Below are 17,948 nucleotides of genomic sequence, written 5' to 3'. Positions count from 1 at the left end.
CGGCGGCGCCGGGGGGGGGGGCGCGGCCGCCATTGGCCGGCGGCTCTGTTGACAAACACCGCTCCTTCGCGCGCCGACCAATCAGAAGCCAGCGGCGCGCGGGGTCGACGCGGCGCGCGGCCAATGGGCGCGCTCCCCGCCGCCAGGGGGCGGGGCCGGGGGCGGTGGCGCGCGGGGCGTCGGGACGTGGCGGGCGGGGCGCGGTCGCGCCTGTTCGGCGGCGGCGGCGGCGGCGGCGGCGCGGGCAGCGGCGGCCGCGTTCAATGTCCTAACGGGCGGCGGCAGCGGGCGAGGCGGGGCCCCCTCCATGCGGGGGCCGCGGGGCCGCAGCGCTCTGGCCGCCCTCACGGTGTTGGTGCTGTTCGGGGGGGTGGCGGCGGCAACGGGAGCCGGCCCGGAGCCGCCGCCGGGCGATGCCGCGGCTGGGGAGGCCGCGTTCGGGTTGGGGGCGGCCGCCGCGCCCGCCGCTTTGACGGCCGGTTCCGCTGACGTGACGGTGGAGGACGATGAGGCCGGCGTGGCCCCCACGGCGCCCGGCGAGCAGGAGCCTGAGGAGAGCGGAGAGGCCCGCACCGGCGGCAGGTGGGCGCCCGGGGTGTGCGGTGCGAGCCTGGGCTGGGGGCTCCGTGCCTTGGTTGGGTGCCCCGGGGCTTGAGGGGTTGGGTGCCCGGGGTGTGGGGTGGGAGCCTGGGTTGGGTGCCCGGGGTGTGGGGTGGGAGCCTGGGTTGGGTGTCCGGGATGTGGGGTGGGAGCCTGGAGTGTGAGGTGGGAGTCTGAGCTGGGAGTTCGGTGGGATGGGAGTCTGGGTTGGGTGCCCCGGGGTGTGGGCTTGATGCCCTGGGCTTGAGAGGTTTGGTGCCTGGGTTGGGTGCCCCTCAAGTTGGAGGGTGGATGTCCTGGGTGTGGGGTGGGAGCCTGGGTTGGAGGTTTGATGCCTGGGTGTGAGGGATTTGCTGCCCCGAGTTATAGGGTGGGAACTTGAGTTGGGGCTTTGGTGCCCTGGGGTGTGGGGTGGGAGCCTGGGTGTGGGGTTTTATGCCCAGGTTGTAAGGTGAGACCCTGGATTGGGGGTTTGGTGCCCTGGGCTGTGGGGTTTGGTGCTCGGGACTGAGAGGTTCGATGCCCTGGTTTATAAGGTGGGAGCCTAAGTCAGAGGTTTGGTTCCTGGGGTTTGAGGGGTTCAGTGCCTAGAATGCGGTGTGGCAGCTTGGGTTGGGAGTTTGGTGCCTGGATTGGAAGTTCCGGGATGTGGGATGGGTGCTCTGGGTTATAGGATGGGAGTCTGGGTTGGGGGTTTAGTACCCTGGCATGTGGGGTGGGTGCCTGGATTGGGTGCCTGGGGTGTGGGGTCAGTGCCCTGGGCTTGAGGGGTTTGGTGCCTGGGTTGGGTGCCTTGAGGTGTGGAGTTTAGTGTCCTGGATGTGGGGTGGGAGCCAGGGTTGAGGCTTCAGTGCCCAGTGTGGGTGCCCTGGGCTGTAGGGTGGGTGCCTGGGTTGGGGGTTTGGTGCTTGGGTACGTGGGGTGGGTGCTTGGGTTGAGGACTGGTGTCCTGGGATGCGTGTTGGGTTTGGGTGTGGGGTGGTTGCCCCAGCTGGGGGGGTCGGTGTCCTGGTTTGGAAGTTCAGTGCCAGGCTATAGGGTAGGTGCCTAGGTTGGGGGTCAGTGCCCTGGAGGTGTGTGGGGTGGGTGCCCCTGTGTTAGGGGTTCGGTGCCTGGGTTGGGTACCCTGAATTTGGGGTGGGTGCCTGACTTGGGTGCCCTGTGGTGGGGAGGTCAGTGCTTGTGGCTGCTGAGGGGGATCCTGCCATCTGGGTTGGGGGTCAGTGCTTGGAGATGCTAGGAGGGGCATCTGTCAGTGCAGGCAGGCAGTCAGTATTTGGAGATGCTAGGAAGCGAGGACCATGCAGTGTGAGGTGAGGGATCAGCACCTGAGGTGCTGGGGAGGGTGGATCCAGCTGTGCGGGCCAGGGATTAGTGCCTGGAAATGCGGAGAAGGGGGATAGCACCCTATTTGGGGGTGCTTGGTGGGGGCCAGTCCCCGGGACAGAGGTCAGTGCTTCAGGGGGGAAGCGGGCAGTGTCCAGGGTCAGTGTCTGGGGATGCTGGGGGAGGGTGGGATGTGATTATGTCTAGGCTGGGAATCAGCAGCTGGAGGAGTGATGGGCGGAGGGGAGTTGGATAAGAAAGGAGAGGCATGGTCCCAAAGGTCGTGCAGGAGTGGGAATGGAGGGGTGCGCTGCAGGGGAATTGCACTTGAAAGGTTTGGGAAGAGTGGAGAGGGCAGGTGGGAGAGTTGGGCTGTAGGTGGTTATTGAAGGGAGTGGAGAGTTGGTAAGGTGGTGTGTGCAGAGACAAGGGTGCCTGCTGCAAGGTAGTGTGTGGGGTTGGACCACAGAGACGCGCAGCACAGTGTCTGAAGGTGAGAGGAGAAGCACAGGGGAAAGGGGAGGAAGGGATGAGTCCTGGGATGGGGCTGGAAGTAGTGCTGCGGTGATAAACAGGCTGGACCAAGGGGTGAGGGAGAGGCTGAAGTAGTAAGGAGAGGGCACGTCAGGACCTGGCCATCGCCATGGGTATTTCAGGACCTCACCATTGCTAAGGTGCTTGTTCTTTTCTGTGGTTGCTAGTAGGGAGAAATAGTGCCTTAGTTCTTAGCATGACATCTAGCAGCTTATTTGCCTGTGACATCTGGCCAGTCTGCTTACCCTGTAATACCAAGTCTTGATCCCTTCCTTGACTTGGTACCCGTGTAGCAGTGCTGTGCCTGCAGAAAGGAGACCCAGAAGCACAGCATCTAAACTCTGTCCAACACCTACAACTCACAGTTATGCAGAGCATTGTATCCCTTTCTGTCATTGTCTCTTTTTCTTTTAAAGAAAATGCAATTCTTCTGTTTACTCAATTGTCTGTTAAATGCAGACACTGCTGTGTGTGCTTGAAGGGAAACAAAATGTGGAAGACAGATTGCCAAGCAAGTTTCAGAATATAACTAGGGGAAATAAAACGTTTAATAACCACATGTGGCAAGAAGCTCTGGCAAAAGGAAGGTTTTAATGAATGAGTCAAGTGCAGAAATGTTACTGGGCTGTTTAAAGTCTGTTTTGGAATTGGCTGAGAAAGATGAGGTGATAAACCACAGCCGGAGTTTAAAGGAAGAAGAGCATGACTAAATGCCTGCTATATTTGAGAACCTGTTCTAAAAGTGAAAAGCCCACAGTATTTCATTAGCGTCCCCAAGCAGTCACTTAAAGCAAGAAACTGACTGATAACTTTGTGTGTCCCGTTTTCTGTCAGGAAAATTTATTACCTGTTAGCAACAGATCAGTCTTTTGTGTTTCAGGTCATCAAAACTCTACCCAGTTTTATTACAGTTCTGCTGTGTTCAATTTTTAATAAGACCTTAATTTATTTAGCTCTGAATATATTTAAATTTTTTTTTTTGCTTGACTACTAGAGCTAAGTAAAATACACTGAAGATGTTCAGTTTAGAAATTTAAGCCTGTGATTAAATGTAGCTGTTCTGTAATTGGTTAGTGCATTGGAATAGATTTACTGTCATCAAATAAAAATAGGATGGCTGCCTGGCAATGGTATTTGCCTGCATTTCTTTATTTTTTTTATCTGTGAGTTCTCTACTCACCTCAGCTAATTGTTCTTTAGCAATAAAATATCCTAGTAATATAACAAGTCAGTATATTCTGAAAAACCTCAACAAAACCAAACCCCCCAAACCAAACCCCAGCTGGTTTTGCTGTAGGCAAATGGAAGTGATCATCTAGGATTTGAGTGTTTTTTGGTGTTTTTTTTAATTTCCTAGAAGAAAATATGAGGGTTAGTGAATTACCATGTTTTTTACATGCAGGTTTTGAAATGGGACTAGACAATTAGAGTTCGGCAAACAGCCATATCTGAAATGTCCCAAGTGGCAGTTGAGGGCATTAGGGTTGGGGTTTTTTTTAAACTGAAATAGAAATAGTGGCAAATATTGTACCAAAACAATGATAAATTCTGCGTTGTTTTTCTAACAAAACCAACGTGTTTGAATAGACACAATTTTTTTGGACAGTGAAAGGGTGTAGATGAGCTAAATAAGTGTTCTTCCTCGATCCTGTTAACATCTTCCCTTGCGGTCTTGCTTTTGTTCTGTTCATAGGTAAATCAGATACCTTCACCTCTGTAATGTGGAGCAGAACTGTGTTCAGTCCACCTAATCTCAAAAATGTGTTCATGATGGAATATAAACAACTGTTTTAAGGCCCAGGACTGGCCTTTTGTCAGTGTCTGTGGAAGTTGTAGGAGGTATTTTGCAGTTTCAAGGGGGAAGTGTACTTCAATAGTAAGCTCACATCTTGAGCGAAAGAGTATAGAAAATGGTAAGAAAACACTTTTATTTAACTGTAGAGACTGTTTGTGGATGATCAGGGTGAGGGAAGTATATCCAGATGTGTTTTCATACTGACAAAGTGCAAATAAAATCTGACTGCACAGTATTAGCTTAAGCTCTGCCAGCTGCTGTGATTACAGTTATCTTCGTATAAGCGATGTTGTACTGGCCCCTTGCTTTAGTCCTTCTGCTGGCCATCTGTAAGGGCCCAGAAGGGATTTTCTTCTCCTTCATCTTTTGGTTCATGATACGTTCTGGAGGAGCAGCTGGAGGCAAGGTGAAGTATGTTAAGTGTCTTCGTCGTTTTACTGATAATTGTTTTTGAGATGCAAGGTTGATGGACCTTGGAATTTAAGTAGCTGCCCAGCGTGGAATGATTCCTTTCTGTAATTTTTTGTTCTGGTCTAGGCTTGTGGAGACTATTGCAATTCTGATTTTGTATTGGTGGGGCTTTCTTCCTTCTCTACTACATGTGTGATGTGATTCCAGGACTCGGACTCATGATCCTTGCGGGTCCCTTTCCGCTTGGGACATTCTATGATTCATTCCTTAGTGTGGCCTCTGATTTACTTTCAACAAATGTCCTGCCCTTTCAGGAACCGACAGCCTTGCTGCTGTTTGTCTCTATTGTCCTTTCTCCCTTGGAATTAAAGTTAGGACTTTTCACCCTTTTACTTTTGACCTTAAGTTGGGGTAGCGTTTTGTGGTTTGTGTGGGATGGTATGTGGAATTGGGGTCTAGCTTGGTAGTGCTCTTAGAGAACTTGTATATTGCTGGAAAGTGGCATCTTTGGTCAAGGTAGTCCTGAAGCTTTACTCAGTTGGGGGGGTGCTGATACACTCAGTGTATTGTTTTGCAGAGAACAACAGTGTTTGTCAGTTTTAATCGAAATAGACGCTAATGTGGGAATTGCTTTTTCTTGCAACTTGTCAATTGGGTATCTCAAAGATGCATTCACAATAACACTGGTTTTGTGTAGTGTAATGGCATTGCAGTACAGTCTGAATCTCTTCAGCCAGCAAAAGCTTGCAAAGAGATGGCTACTAAGGATGGTTCTTTATTCTTCTATCATGGCCATGTTCTACTGGTGATAGTAGGAATTTCCTGTAAGAACTGGGCATAACACACCACAGTAAGCTTATAATAGCACTGTAGAGTGACAAAAAGCAAGTTGCCTGCCTGTTTTTAAGCTCTGAAATAATTTCTCGAAGTACTCGCCTAAATTGTTTTTGTTTGATTAGACCACCTGAAAAATGGGAAGATCTGGAGTCCTCAGCACAGAAGGACATGGATTTGTTAGAGCAAGTCCAGAGGAGGGCACAAAGATGATCAGAGGGCTGGAGCACCTCCTGTATGAGGACAGGCTGAGAGAGTTGGGTTTGTGCAGCCTGGAGGTGAGAAGGCTCTGGGGAGACCTTATATCAACTTTCCAGTATTTAAAGGGGGCCAGCAGGAAATCTGTGAAAGGGGCTCTTTGTCAGGGAGTGCAGTGACAACACAAGGGGTGATGGTTTTAGGCTGAAAGAGGGGAGATTTAGATAAGGAATAAATTTCTTATTGTGAGGGTGGTGAGGTACTGGCACAGGTTGCCCAGAGAAGTTGTGTCTGCCCCATCCCTGGAAGTGTTCAAGACTAGGTGGGATGAGGCTTTGAGCAACCTGATCCAGTGGGAGGTGTCCCTGCCCATGGCAGAGGGGTTGGAACTGGATGATCTTTAATGTCCCTTCCAACCCAAACCACTCTATGACTCTGTTATTTCATATCTTGGTAAGCAAATCTGCACGTGGTGGAATCTCACAGAGAATGGGGGGAAACCTGAAAAAAAACGAAACCCTGCCACTAGCATGGGTCTAGGGCACATGCAGACAAATTGTAGATCTTACACCAATTAGAGTTCAAGTGACGGGGTTTTAACTCACTGGAGTCAGAGGTAGGGAGAACAGGTGTTAATATTTTAATTTATAGAAAAATAAAGTAAGTAACAAAGGATTTTATTACAAGAGTAAGGATTTTTAACAGGTTTTCTTTCTGACAGTCAGGATCATTGGTGAAGAGCAAAATGAAGGTGGGGCCCGAAACACAACTATTTAGTTAAAAATTAATAACTCATTTTAAAAAGGAGAGAGAAATGAATGCTTTTATTGCACCTAGTTCCAGTTCCATCTTCCACACGCAAGATTTAGATATAGCCAAGCTGGTCCTGTTTTGTGTCTCACCGAGGTGTTTGCTCAGTAGGTGGAACATTTTGTGAAACAAAATCCAGAGCTGGTGGTCAAGGGGACTAATCAAGAGAAGTCAGGATTTTTGGGGTATGCAAAGGTGGTTGGTTGAACCACTTTCTCCCTGCCCCCTTCTTAATCAGATAAACTTAAAACCTAAGTGCAGTTATATCGTAGTGTGCATGACTCGAAGTCATGATGCAGCTACAGATTCCAAAACAGATTCCATGGGTGGTGGAGGCAGTGAGGCTTAAATAATAACTCTTGGGGAAGGTTGAGGTTTGTACCTGGTGGGGAGAGATATTATGGGAAGATACAAAGGCGTAAAACATTTGTTACTTGAGGGAGAAGTTGAGCAGGAAGAGTTAGGTGAAGGAAAAGAATAGAGTAGATGGGAAGGAAACATTTAAAATTAGGATTTTTCTTCTTTAGAGTGTTACTGCCAAAATTCTCTTCATTCTAGCTATACTTCTACCTTTTCTTATACCATGGATCAACATAAAATTTAAGTAGACCCACTTGGAATAATGTTTTTATGCAGTGCTAGAGGACTTCAGATAAATTGTCTTAACGGTAAAGCAAACAGATTGTTTAATGTGTGTCTAAGGCCTTTCGTGTGTGAGCACTTGTACGCTGCTTGAGAATAGATAATCTGCAGTCCAGTTTATTATTAACCCGGTCTTGGTTTCTGAACAGTTGGAATAATGATATGTACTCAGCTTATAAAAACTCATGTAGTCTACTGTTCAAATATTTGCACAGTTGCGACTTTTCTGACAGTTTCTTTAAGCTTTTGGAGGAATGTCATACTTGCTTATTTTTGGTATAAGTTAAAGAAATATTTAATTTTCTATTTATTAGCAATACAGTGCTATGGTACAATATTAAGCCCTTAAACATATGGGTTGCTTTTACATGTAAAACTACAGTGTTTTACATGACCTTTGTTATAGGTGATGTGATAAGCCACTGTCCTTGAACGTGTTTTTAAGATCATGACTTTAGTTTTTACACTTTTTAAAAGACAAATTACAGCCCCATCATTTCCTCTCTAGACATACAGCTTACTACATGGGTAGCTTTGAGCAAGTAAATATATCTTGCTTCAGTTCAACGCAATGATTTATTGTCCCTTGTTGTTTAAAGTAATAATTTAAGCACATGTCTGTGTGTTACCTCCTCCTCACCCTTTCACCCCTGCCCAAAACCACTTAATTGACTGTCAAGTTTATTTGCACAATTCCTTGTTCTCATTGAAACTGATGTCTATAAAGGTCCTTCTGGATCACTGGGTCCAGCCCCTCTCAGTGCAAGCAGTCTGTAAAGTGATCAAGTTCTACTTCTACACCCTTTGAAGATTGGTGAGCCTGCAGCAAGCCAAAACTGGCAGCATATCCCAGCTTTTTCAGGTTGGCGTGAAATAATCTTCAAGGAAGAAAAGGCCCTTCACAAAGGCCTTGTCAGTGTTTTGTCTCTGATGTGTTGTTTAGCTTTCTGGGTTTTTTTGGCTTGTTTGTTTATTTTAATGCTTGAATTCTAGCCCAATCAGAAATGCTTATTCTAATTGCACAGTGCTGTTAGAAACAAGATTTACTAAAATTGATGAGCTTCAGGCGCTGTAGAAATCAAGAGCCAGCCTGCCATTACCATGTGTGCCCAGACAGACAGGCTCTTTAAGACCTCGGGTGCATAAGGCAGTTGGCTTGCTTTGTTGTGTGCTGACATTGGAGATTTTCTAGTGACCTGTGTATGCCTTGGGTTACCGTAAGACTTGTCAAATCTCCAGGATATCGGTGCCTCATCCGGGGGTATTGGGAACTTGGCTGTGAGCTGGTATTTATTATGTACTGATTCGCTGAGTTAATTGTTTCAAGTTTGGGTTGTTTTGAACGGATATATTAAAGATCAGTGTGAGTGCCATTGCAAAATGTAGGATCTATACTGTTCATATAAATATCTCAAAAAAAGATGATCTCATTCAGCTTTGTGGTCACCTGCATGTGGGAGCAAAAAGTCAACTATCTTCCCCTGAAACTGAACTCTGAAAGTGTCTTATAGCATTTAAATTAGTTTATGACATCCAGCCAAAGACTTCAACTTTTCTACTCTCTCTTATTGGTCTAGGTAGAGCTGTGAAGGTAAGTGGCTGTTCTGCAGGAATATATAGGGTTAACTTTAAACTTTGCACTCTGTTAAATACAGAAGACACGTAATGGATAAACTCTATGCTGCAGTAGTTTTGACTGTGAATGCTTCCAACTTGCAGATCACTAGTAATTATCAGCACTTTGGATGGACGAATTGCTGCGCTGGATCCAGAAAACAGCGGGAGAAAACAGTGGGATCTGGATGTAGGATCAGGTTCTCTTGTGTCATCCAGTCTTAGTAAACCAGAGGTAAGTCTTAATCTCTTCACTGCATAAATCTTTAAAACCAGCATTTTCTATAACAAAAATGAATGGATCTTCTCCCATATTCAATAAATGTTAAATAATGCAGAAAATTTAGTATCAATAAAGTTTGATAGCTGTTCTCAAACTTTTTTTGGAGCACTTACATCATGTTGCCATTTCAAACTGGAGTGTGTCAGCATTCTAGTCTTGCAATTGATGTATGTGATAACTATCAAACTAGATGATGTAACCGAGTTTGGTAATTGTATGCAATTGCTGATTGAAAACAAGTTACATGTAATTTGAAGCAAACTAAAGGATCATCTGCTTTGTGTTAGAGTGTGTTTTGGCAAGTACTGGCATTTATTTTTCCCTGAGAGAAAAGGAAAAGTCCTTGCGACTTAACAAATGAACAAAGGATTTGGGGTTTTTTTTATGCTAGATAAGCAGGCTGTCTATGAAATAGAATGTATTAGCACTGGAACAGAGTGCTGAAGGTCACCCTGAAGTACTGAATGGTAAAGGGTTGCATCACTTCTTGTGGATAAACTGTAAAAAGGTAATCTAAGGAGTTAAATTTCTTGTTTAGTGCTAGTTCCACCATTGGTTTGAATAAACTTGGGCTAGACATTCAAAGGAAGCTTTTTTGCCTTTTTTTTTTTTTCCTACACTGAAGAATCGAGATCCATGAGGCATCCTCTCCTAGAATTAGGAGGAGTAAATATACCAGTGAAGAGGTAGTTTGTGGTGACAACAAAGTGCACTGTCCTTCACTGTCATGGGTGGTTGGATTTGATGGCCAGACCTAAATTGTGCTTTCACATGATGAGCATCAGAGGATGAAAGTTGAATTCAAGGGTATTCCAACTGCCTGAGCTTCTTGGTTATCACTCTTCTGTTGCTGTCTAGTTTACTTGACCTCTGTGTTAAAATATAGAAGTTTTATAATAAAAGATTTGTCTGTTGCTGTGGTAGTGTAATTGTGCAAGCGAGGGATAAGCATCTTGGATTGTAGAAGTAATGTGAATGCTAACGCATGTTCCTTTGTTTCTGAGAGAGAATTTTATTTACAGATGCAACTTCTTAAGTCTTCAGGTGTATTTTTCTGTTTAAGAAAAAAACACTGTGGGAAAAAGAATCACAGAGTTATTTGGATTGGAAGGGAATTAAATGTTATCCAGTTCCAATCCCCTGCCATAAGCAGGGACACCTTCCCTTAGGCCAGGCTGCTTGTTCATGGTCCCATCCAGCCTGGCCTTGAATGCTTCCAGGGAGGGGTCATCCACAACTTCCCTGGGCAACCTCTTCCAGTGCCTCACCACCTTCACTGTGAAGAATTTCTTCCTAATGTCTGGTCTAGATCTTCCCCTTTCCAATTTAAAGCCTCTTATCCTATAACTATATGCCCTTGTAAGAAGTCCCTCCCAAGATTTCCTGTAGCCCTCTTCAGGTACTGGAAGGCCAGTATAAGCACTCCCCAGAGCCTTCTCCAGGCTGAACAGCCCCAACTCTCTTGGCCTGTCCTCATGGCAGAGGTGCTCCAACCCTCTGATCATCTTTGTAGCCCTCCTCTGGACCTGAATTTCCTTAAAAAAGATGACCTTTCTTAGAAACATGTTTGAGAACAGAATTGAAGACTATGAAAACCCTAGAGACAACTGTAAAGAGCTCTGGGAAGAGGAAGGTGCCAGTTATAAACTGTAGTTCTTTGCACATGTTTTCAATACTAGATACTTAAAATATTGTTCTGTTATCTGTCACTGTGAGTTGTTTCTGAAGAGAATAACCATTATAAAACACATTTGAAATATGTGCAAATATAAACTTTGTTTTTCTGTACCAATTAAGAAATGAGCCCACGTTTTTAAATATCTCAAGAATGCAAACATTTTATACTGTAGAAGTGGTTTTGTTGCTCAACTGACCTGTCCAGAATTGTCATCTTTTCCTGATGTGGTGTGACTGTAGGATCTAAAGGTTGGTGCTCAGACAACAAAAACTGTAGTTGTCCATGCAATATTTAATTCCCTTTTGTGGCTACAAGTTACTATGTTGTGGGAATCATAAAAATGCACTTTTGAAGAGTTTGATATACATATAGGAAGTTTTCAGATGGGCTTTCAAATTGTTGTTTTTCTACAATTGTGGCCAAAGACGCTGATGGATTTTGGCAGTTAAGATGCAGAGCCTACGAGAGAGCTAATTTTGGAAGTAAAACTTCATTCTGGCCTTTTAGAAGCCGTTAAACATTATGAATATGGGTCTTTTTAGACGTAGTGTCATGTAAACAAGTGCTGTTAAGATAAGACAGAACTTAACAAGAAACACAAGTGATGAATGTTCCAAATAAGCTACACTTCAACATTTAAATGTTTAATCTTCTGTCAGTATTGGCTGAAAGACTTCATGCACTGAATCTGGACACTACTTAAGTTAGTAATTTGCCTCATTGAAGTTGTGGAGACAATTATGTTTTTAACGATTTTAATATTTTGACCCAAGTCTCTGTGTCTGCCTCCTCGCTTTACAGTATTTCCTCTCTGATTTGGGCATGTGATGTTTAAAGTTTTACTCTCTCAGCCTAACTATTGAGGTTTTTTCTTCCTCTTCCAACGTTTTTGAGGTAAAAAAGGTCTCTGCTTGCAACCGCAATATTAAACTTCATCATAAACCAGCAGTGTTACGTAAGCTGTTAACCTACATCATCTTGTAAGCAATGGCAGATGAGAAACTTTCTGTGCTACACTTGGAGTATGTTCTGCTGTGTCTTAATTGTTTTGATGAGTTTTTTAACTATCCTGGATGAGAGTGCAATGAACTGTGGTTCCAGGTCCTGGTGTGAAAGCATCAATTTAATTTTCTTTTAAGAAAAGACATTACATCTTCAAACTTTCAGTGTTTAACAGAACAGTAGTTACTTCCTTTGCCTGACTGTAAGATGTCAGCTCGGCTGTCTGGAGCTCATGTGTTAATTAGGGAAGTGAGGTAGTAAAATTTCAAATGTTCCAGCAGCTCTGTCAAACACTTCAGATCTTGAAACTACTGCTTAAGACACTGACAAGTGAGATGTTCATCATTTGTCATGTGAACAGATCAATTAGGAAGGCAAGGCTGCTGAACTACTAATAGTGTGTCTGGGTAACGTAAATGGTAAAATTCGTTCTTTTGCTCTAAGCTCCAGCATAAACAATCGTGGTCGGGGTACCAGCACTGAAAAGTTATGACTCTCTGTTTCAATCTTGAGCATAAGAATTTAAAAACTTTCATTCCCTATCCATTGTGTTAAAATGAAAAGCCTTTCTGTATAAAAACTGTATGCTTTCCCCTCCAAGATTTCTTGTTACTTGTACATAAAGATTGCCTGTTGAAGTTCAGAGTAAAGTCACTGAATCTCAACTCTTCTAAAAGCGAGCTTCCTTTTAATGAAAACACTTTGGTTTACTCTTTAAAATTTAGCTTTGTAATGAATACGTTGCCTGTGCTTGGACAAAGAGAATACTTTTGGAAGAATCAGACTGTTAAAATAATGATGCCTAATCACAGTGAAAACTAAGAACTGTCTATCAAGCAGTGGCAGTGGTTCATAGCACATCATTATGAGACTGTGTTTACTATCGAGGGTGACACATCCTCTTACCTGCGTAGCTTCGTACTAAATTATTTAATGGGGTTTTGCCTCTTTCTTTTATGAGGATCTATTATGTGAGAGAGTTGAAAGCGTGAACTTGCCTGTATATGAAAATGACTGGCCAGTAGTGGCTAGCATGACTGTTGGGACAGAGGGAGGCTGGAGAAGAGATAAAGACAGAAAAAGGCTTGCTGTGAGATGGATAAGTGGTGGGGCTACTCCTATGAAAAAGCTAGTAGCTGATGTTTGATGAGAAAAGGGAAAATAGGTGGGATACTTGGTGGTGATGATGTGAGAGCGACAACTTGCAAGTACGTTTGTGAGTCACATAATTTTTCTTTGCGCTGTCTGGATTGCTGCAGGGAATTCAGCCTGATGGTGCAGTGCCAGTTGTAGTAGTTTCAGTGCTCTGGGCAGAGGCTGCACAGGGATGTACTGGGGAGAAGTAACTGCATTGGCTCATGATTTGGCTATTAGACTAATCCCTAAGCAAGCATCTTATTTCCTTATTTGAGAGGGTGAGGAACATGGAACAAAATGAGTTGCAGGTCCCAAGGCTGACAGTTACAGTAGTCATAGTAAGCATACCACTGTGTCCTGAAAAAATGAAATAAATGGGTTATGTCCTGCCGCAAAAATCAGTCAGTATCCTTTTCCCTCTAAAAACTCTAAGAATCTTTGAATTGCATCCTATACATATATTAAATTCTTGCCAATTTTTTTCTTATGATAGCCACATAAAATGAGATTTTCTACAACTGGCACCTGTGTGATCTTTTTTGCATGTAAAACTAGTGTAGTTTTTGGAATAGCTCAGTATTATATTTTTTTTTCTCCAGAGAAATGTCGACATGCAGAGAAGTTATAAACTCGGGTCAGCTGAAGACTAACTGTATTGTAGGCAAAGTGAACCCATAGATACCTTTAGCAGATTGTTCTTTTTTTGCCCTTTGGAGAGGGCAGGCTGATGCTTAGAGCAGTTAGTTGGGAAAGGATTTTGAAATCTTCAAAGCTCCACTGGTGACAGGATTTAATGTACAGTATGAATGTATCTTTTTTCTTTTTTCTCTTCCTTTTATCATCATCGTAAACATTTCCAGATTTTTAGTGCTTTGATTCCCTGAAAGAAATACTCAGCTCTGCAGGAAAGTGTCCAAGCACCTGGGAATCACTTTAAGATGATTTAAGTACTGCTGTGTTTTCCTCCACATTGGATAAGGCGAACTCTGTACCCAGTCAAACCAGAGCAGAGCCAAAAGCTGTCCTGGATTGCACTGGGAACACGAAGACATTCGCAAACTCTCATTTGTGGACCTCTTGCACTTCAGTGCAGAAAGAATCACAAAACCCACACTGCAGCGAGTCAGGGATAAGACAAGAGGACAAAACACCCTCTGAGGAGCTCAAATTGTGATTTCTAGGTTCTTTTATGTGTCCTCCCAGAGGTTAGGGGAGGGTAAATAATCATCTCTTTGAAAGAGAAATCTTGTGACATCAGGTTTGGGGAGGTCACACCCACCACTTGTGCACCCCTACAGCAGCGTTTGTTAGCCTAAAAAAAAAGAGGCTTTTGTTTGGTCCACGGCTTTGTACTTCAGTTATTTTTCAGTTAAGTCACTCCCTGTGAATATTATCCAAGGAAAAGCTGAGGCATGTTTGTTTTGAGCTTGGGTGGGGAGTGCTAAAGATTGTCAGACTGACTTGCCTATGTACTTTCAGTTAAAAGGTTGAATACAGTGCAGAATATTATGAAATTCTGTATAACTCTGTCCTGACTCTGCTAACAGTCACTGAACAAACCAAAAAAAAAAGAAATTTGTTTCAAACTATGCAAACATTCTGAGGAAGTAGCTTTCTCTCTGGTTTCTGCTTAAAAATGAGTGGGTCTATCTAGCTTACTAGTGTTCATCTTAACTTTTAATGTATTTGTGCGTTTTAAATCATCTGGCATGGGATGCATTGCAACAGAAGCATTCTTTCTTGCTTAGGACTTGGCAGAGTCTTTGTGCTTCATGCAGGCCACTTCTGGGAGCAGATGCTGTGGAGTTGGGTCAGGTTTCCATATACAGAAAATAGCAAGTTTGTTCTCTTAAGCCTTTGAGTGTGTGCAAAACTTTCTAAAGCAAAGTTTTACTCAAGGAAGTGAAGAATAAAAGTTGAAAAATTTCTGTTAACTGCTATGAAATTACTTTCTGGCTGTAATATGTTGTGACCAGATGTAAAACTCACATGGGCAGAGTGTAAATCAGTGGACTTATATTTGAGGTGACAAATCTGGGGAAAACCTGTTTCCCTGCAGATAAGGTAGAATGGTTTTAGTTGTCTGGAAGAGTATACTAGGAGAGTTCCTTGTATCCTGTAGCTGATCCATATTTTTGTGGGCTAATGACACAGGGGTAGGACCACCAGGTGCTCTGGCAGCTGATACATCGTTCCTGTAGAGGAAGGCTGGGCTGTCGTTCAGTTCTCCATCGTATAGGTTTTCTGTAATGGAAATGCAATTAAACTGTGCTAAATGAAATACAAGATGTGGAGATTGATAACAATTTTGTTGAAGGCTGGAGGCGATCAGTTTTAAATGGAGAATACTGTGTAGCATGAGATCCAGTGACGGGTTATCTGCTGCCATCTCGATGCCTCTGCAGGGGAAGGAAATGTGATCCTGTGCTGCCTACGGGTAGAGAGAGAGAGAGATTGGTGTTGTAAATGGTCCTGGAAAAGCTCATAATGAATAAGCGCGTGTCCAGAATTGCACTTCAAAGGAAGATAAATTCTAATTGCAGTCGAGGCAGAGAAGTCTGATTAGGGCTATCAAGGGGAGTGGAGCCTGTGTTTTGCAAGAAGACAATAAATGTGACTGCTGTTTAACTACATGGATGTATTATGATTCCTGATGGCCCAAGTGGTTCTTTTCATTTCTGTTGCTGGAAATGTGCATGGTGTGCGTGGCACAAAGAGGTGATGCACTTGGGAAACTTGTTGGAGAATTGTGAGTTTCTGAGTGTGGATTTTTGTTGCTTACTTGGTGAAGGAAGAAACTATAATTCTCTTGAAAATAAACTTCTAATTATGTTTAGTGCACAAAAAAATAACGGGCAAAAGACTAATTGTTTTCAAGTATCTGCATAGGTAGAAGTTCTGCTTTTCAAGTAAATGTAACCAAACTTTTTACTGTGAAGTGGTAAACCTGCAGAGAAGGAATTGCTGATGGACACCTGGGCTGAGTTAGTGGTTAGTATGATGCAGCATCATGGTTTTTGTTGGGGTGACAAGTGGGGCTATTGCTTAGATAAGTGATTTTACGTATTTATCGAAACTGCACAGCTTCAGACACATTTGTCTTAGCAAGGTCTTCGTAATTAAGAAAAAACCCAAAAGGCTTCCTCTAACTGCAGCTTGGTGGCTTTCTTGCTGACGCTTGACGTAGTTAGCACCGATAAAGCTCTCATGAAGTGCTGACATGTGTCCTCTAACTCGTCCTGTAAGGATGTTTGGAGGTATGTGAGCTTCCGCTGAGAGACATGTGGGAAGCTACTGAACGAGGTCTTGTGGCTTGTATAATGTCAGAGCTCTTAACCCCAATCCTCACAAGTCATTCTCTGCCTTGAACAAAGCCAGGAAGGTTTCTCAGAGTCACTCTGGGCTAATGTTTATCATCGACTTTAATCATGCTCACAGAAATGGTCAAAATGCATTACTATGAATCTCAGAAAGGATGTTTACCATCAGCTTGCTGTCTCTAGGCTCTTTGTTGTTTAGTTGTCTTTATAGTAGCTTGTAATTTATTTACATATTGTATGTTGCATGTTTTGTATTGGCTCTGTTTACAGATATTGAAATGGATCAACTTTAGTAATGCCTAGACAAATACCTGTTTCAGCATAGGGTAATTTAGATACTTGGAGCTTAGCTGCCCAATACACAACGAAGTGATTTATCCTACTCTAAAACCTTTTTGAACTTTCAACCTATATCTTTACTTGTAAAAGAAAGTGCCTGTTTCAAGCACTTTAGCCAGTTTAGCAGATCATTCCTCTAGCAGCACAGCTGCTGACATCTCATTTCCGAATTTCTTCTGGACTTTGACTTCCATACACAGGTATCTATTAGTTTTTCTGTCAGAGTCACTGCATGTTTCATGCTCTCTACGTTTTTTTGCATCCTTGAAAGAGGAGACTATGCATTTACCGTGTTCTGTTCTTCTCCTGTCCTGGCTTTGCTTTCCTATGGGAGTTGCTCTGTGGCTTAATTTTTCAAGACACATGGGCTCTGTTTCCGTATCTAAAAAAACCCACCCTGTCCAGGCAGGGCCAGGGAAAGGAGCATACAAGGTCTAGCAGAGACCAGCTTTAATCCTGGATCCCCAAAGTGACATGTGCTTCTGCTATTGCCTGTTCTCCCTTTCTCTGAAGAGACGCATCTTGCTTAGCTCCTAGGTGGTGCTATAGGAGCCCAGGGGGTCTGCAAGAAAGCTTTTGATGGGGAGTGGTGGTAGTGGTGGAATTAAAATGTCACGTTAAAATATCCCGATACTGGAGCAGTACAGATTTTGTCATGGTTGCTAAACAGATGATACATATATGTTCATTATGTGGAGGCAAGGTTTGGGTAATTTACTTTTCTTCACTAGTCTTCTCCTGTGTGTGCTATTAGTTTTAAGGAGCTTGGTGGTGGGCTCAATAGCAGCAGCTCTGGTTGGTCTCAGAAAGGACTGCTTTTAAGTTCCAGAAGACTGTTGCAGTCTTGTCTTATTAATAAAACTTGCCATGTTAAAGAGGGGGATGGAATAGTGTCAAAATAAAGTCTTTCTTAAAGCATCATGCCTGTTTTTTTATTATTATTAAGGAGAACAGTTTTTAAAAGTCTGTTACCATGGTAGCAGAGCAGGCTGGCATCTCTGTAGTCAAAACTCCAAGTCTTGTTTGACTATGATTAAAGTAACGGTGGTATTTTAGTTTGCTTGTCCTCAGAAGAAGACTTTATTTGATTGCACAGTAAACAGTACTTGAAGACCTGATCTTGTGAAGCTGGAACAGCCTGGTTAACACACTGCGGTTCCTCTGTTTCCTGCACAGCTGCCCAAGGGAGGGCAGAGGACAGAGTAGGGCTAATTCTTTCAGCCGCGAATTCAAAACCAGCAAGAGACTGTGCCCCTGATGCTGGAAAGGAGAGTATAATTCTCAAGCTACTGTGCTGCTATCTGTTGCATTTTGCACTATTTGTTTTTTCAGAAACTTCATGGCTTACACCCGATCAGATTTTAAGTTCTGAAGGGTAGAATCATAACAGAGATACCAGCAACTTTATAAATAGTTGGAAGGATG

At 43.7% G+C, this 17,948-nt stretch overlaps 1 protein-coding gene across 1 annotated transcript in view; it reads left to right on the top strand.

Moving 5' to 3' along the window:
* Window positions 1–206: 206 nt before the first annotated feature.
* Window positions 207–17,948, top strand: part of EIF2AK3 (eukaryotic translation initiation factor 2 alpha kinase 3) — a 48,879-nt gene continuing 31,137 nt past the window's right edge. Inside the window, exons 1-2 of the mRNA XM_069856548.1 lie at window positions 207–582; window positions 8,870–8,999. Of these exons, the coding sequence (XP_069712649.1) occupies window positions 308–582; window positions 8,870–8,999 (405 nt within the window). The 5' untranslated portion in view covers window positions 207–307. The remainder of the gene's footprint in view (window positions 583–8,869; window positions 9,000–17,948) is intronic.

This window comes from Phaenicophaeus curvirostris, chromosome 4 (assembly GCF_032191515.1).
Source record: "Phaenicophaeus curvirostris isolate KB17595 chromosome 4, BPBGC_Pcur_1.0, whole genome shotgun sequence".
NCBI classification, from domain to species: domain Eukaryota; kingdom Metazoa; phylum Chordata; class Aves; order Cuculiformes; family Cuculidae; genus Phaenicophaeus; species Phaenicophaeus curvirostris.
The sequence above is the reverse complement of the archived record's forward strand: the minus strand, read 5'-3'. Positions and strand labels throughout refer to the sequence as shown.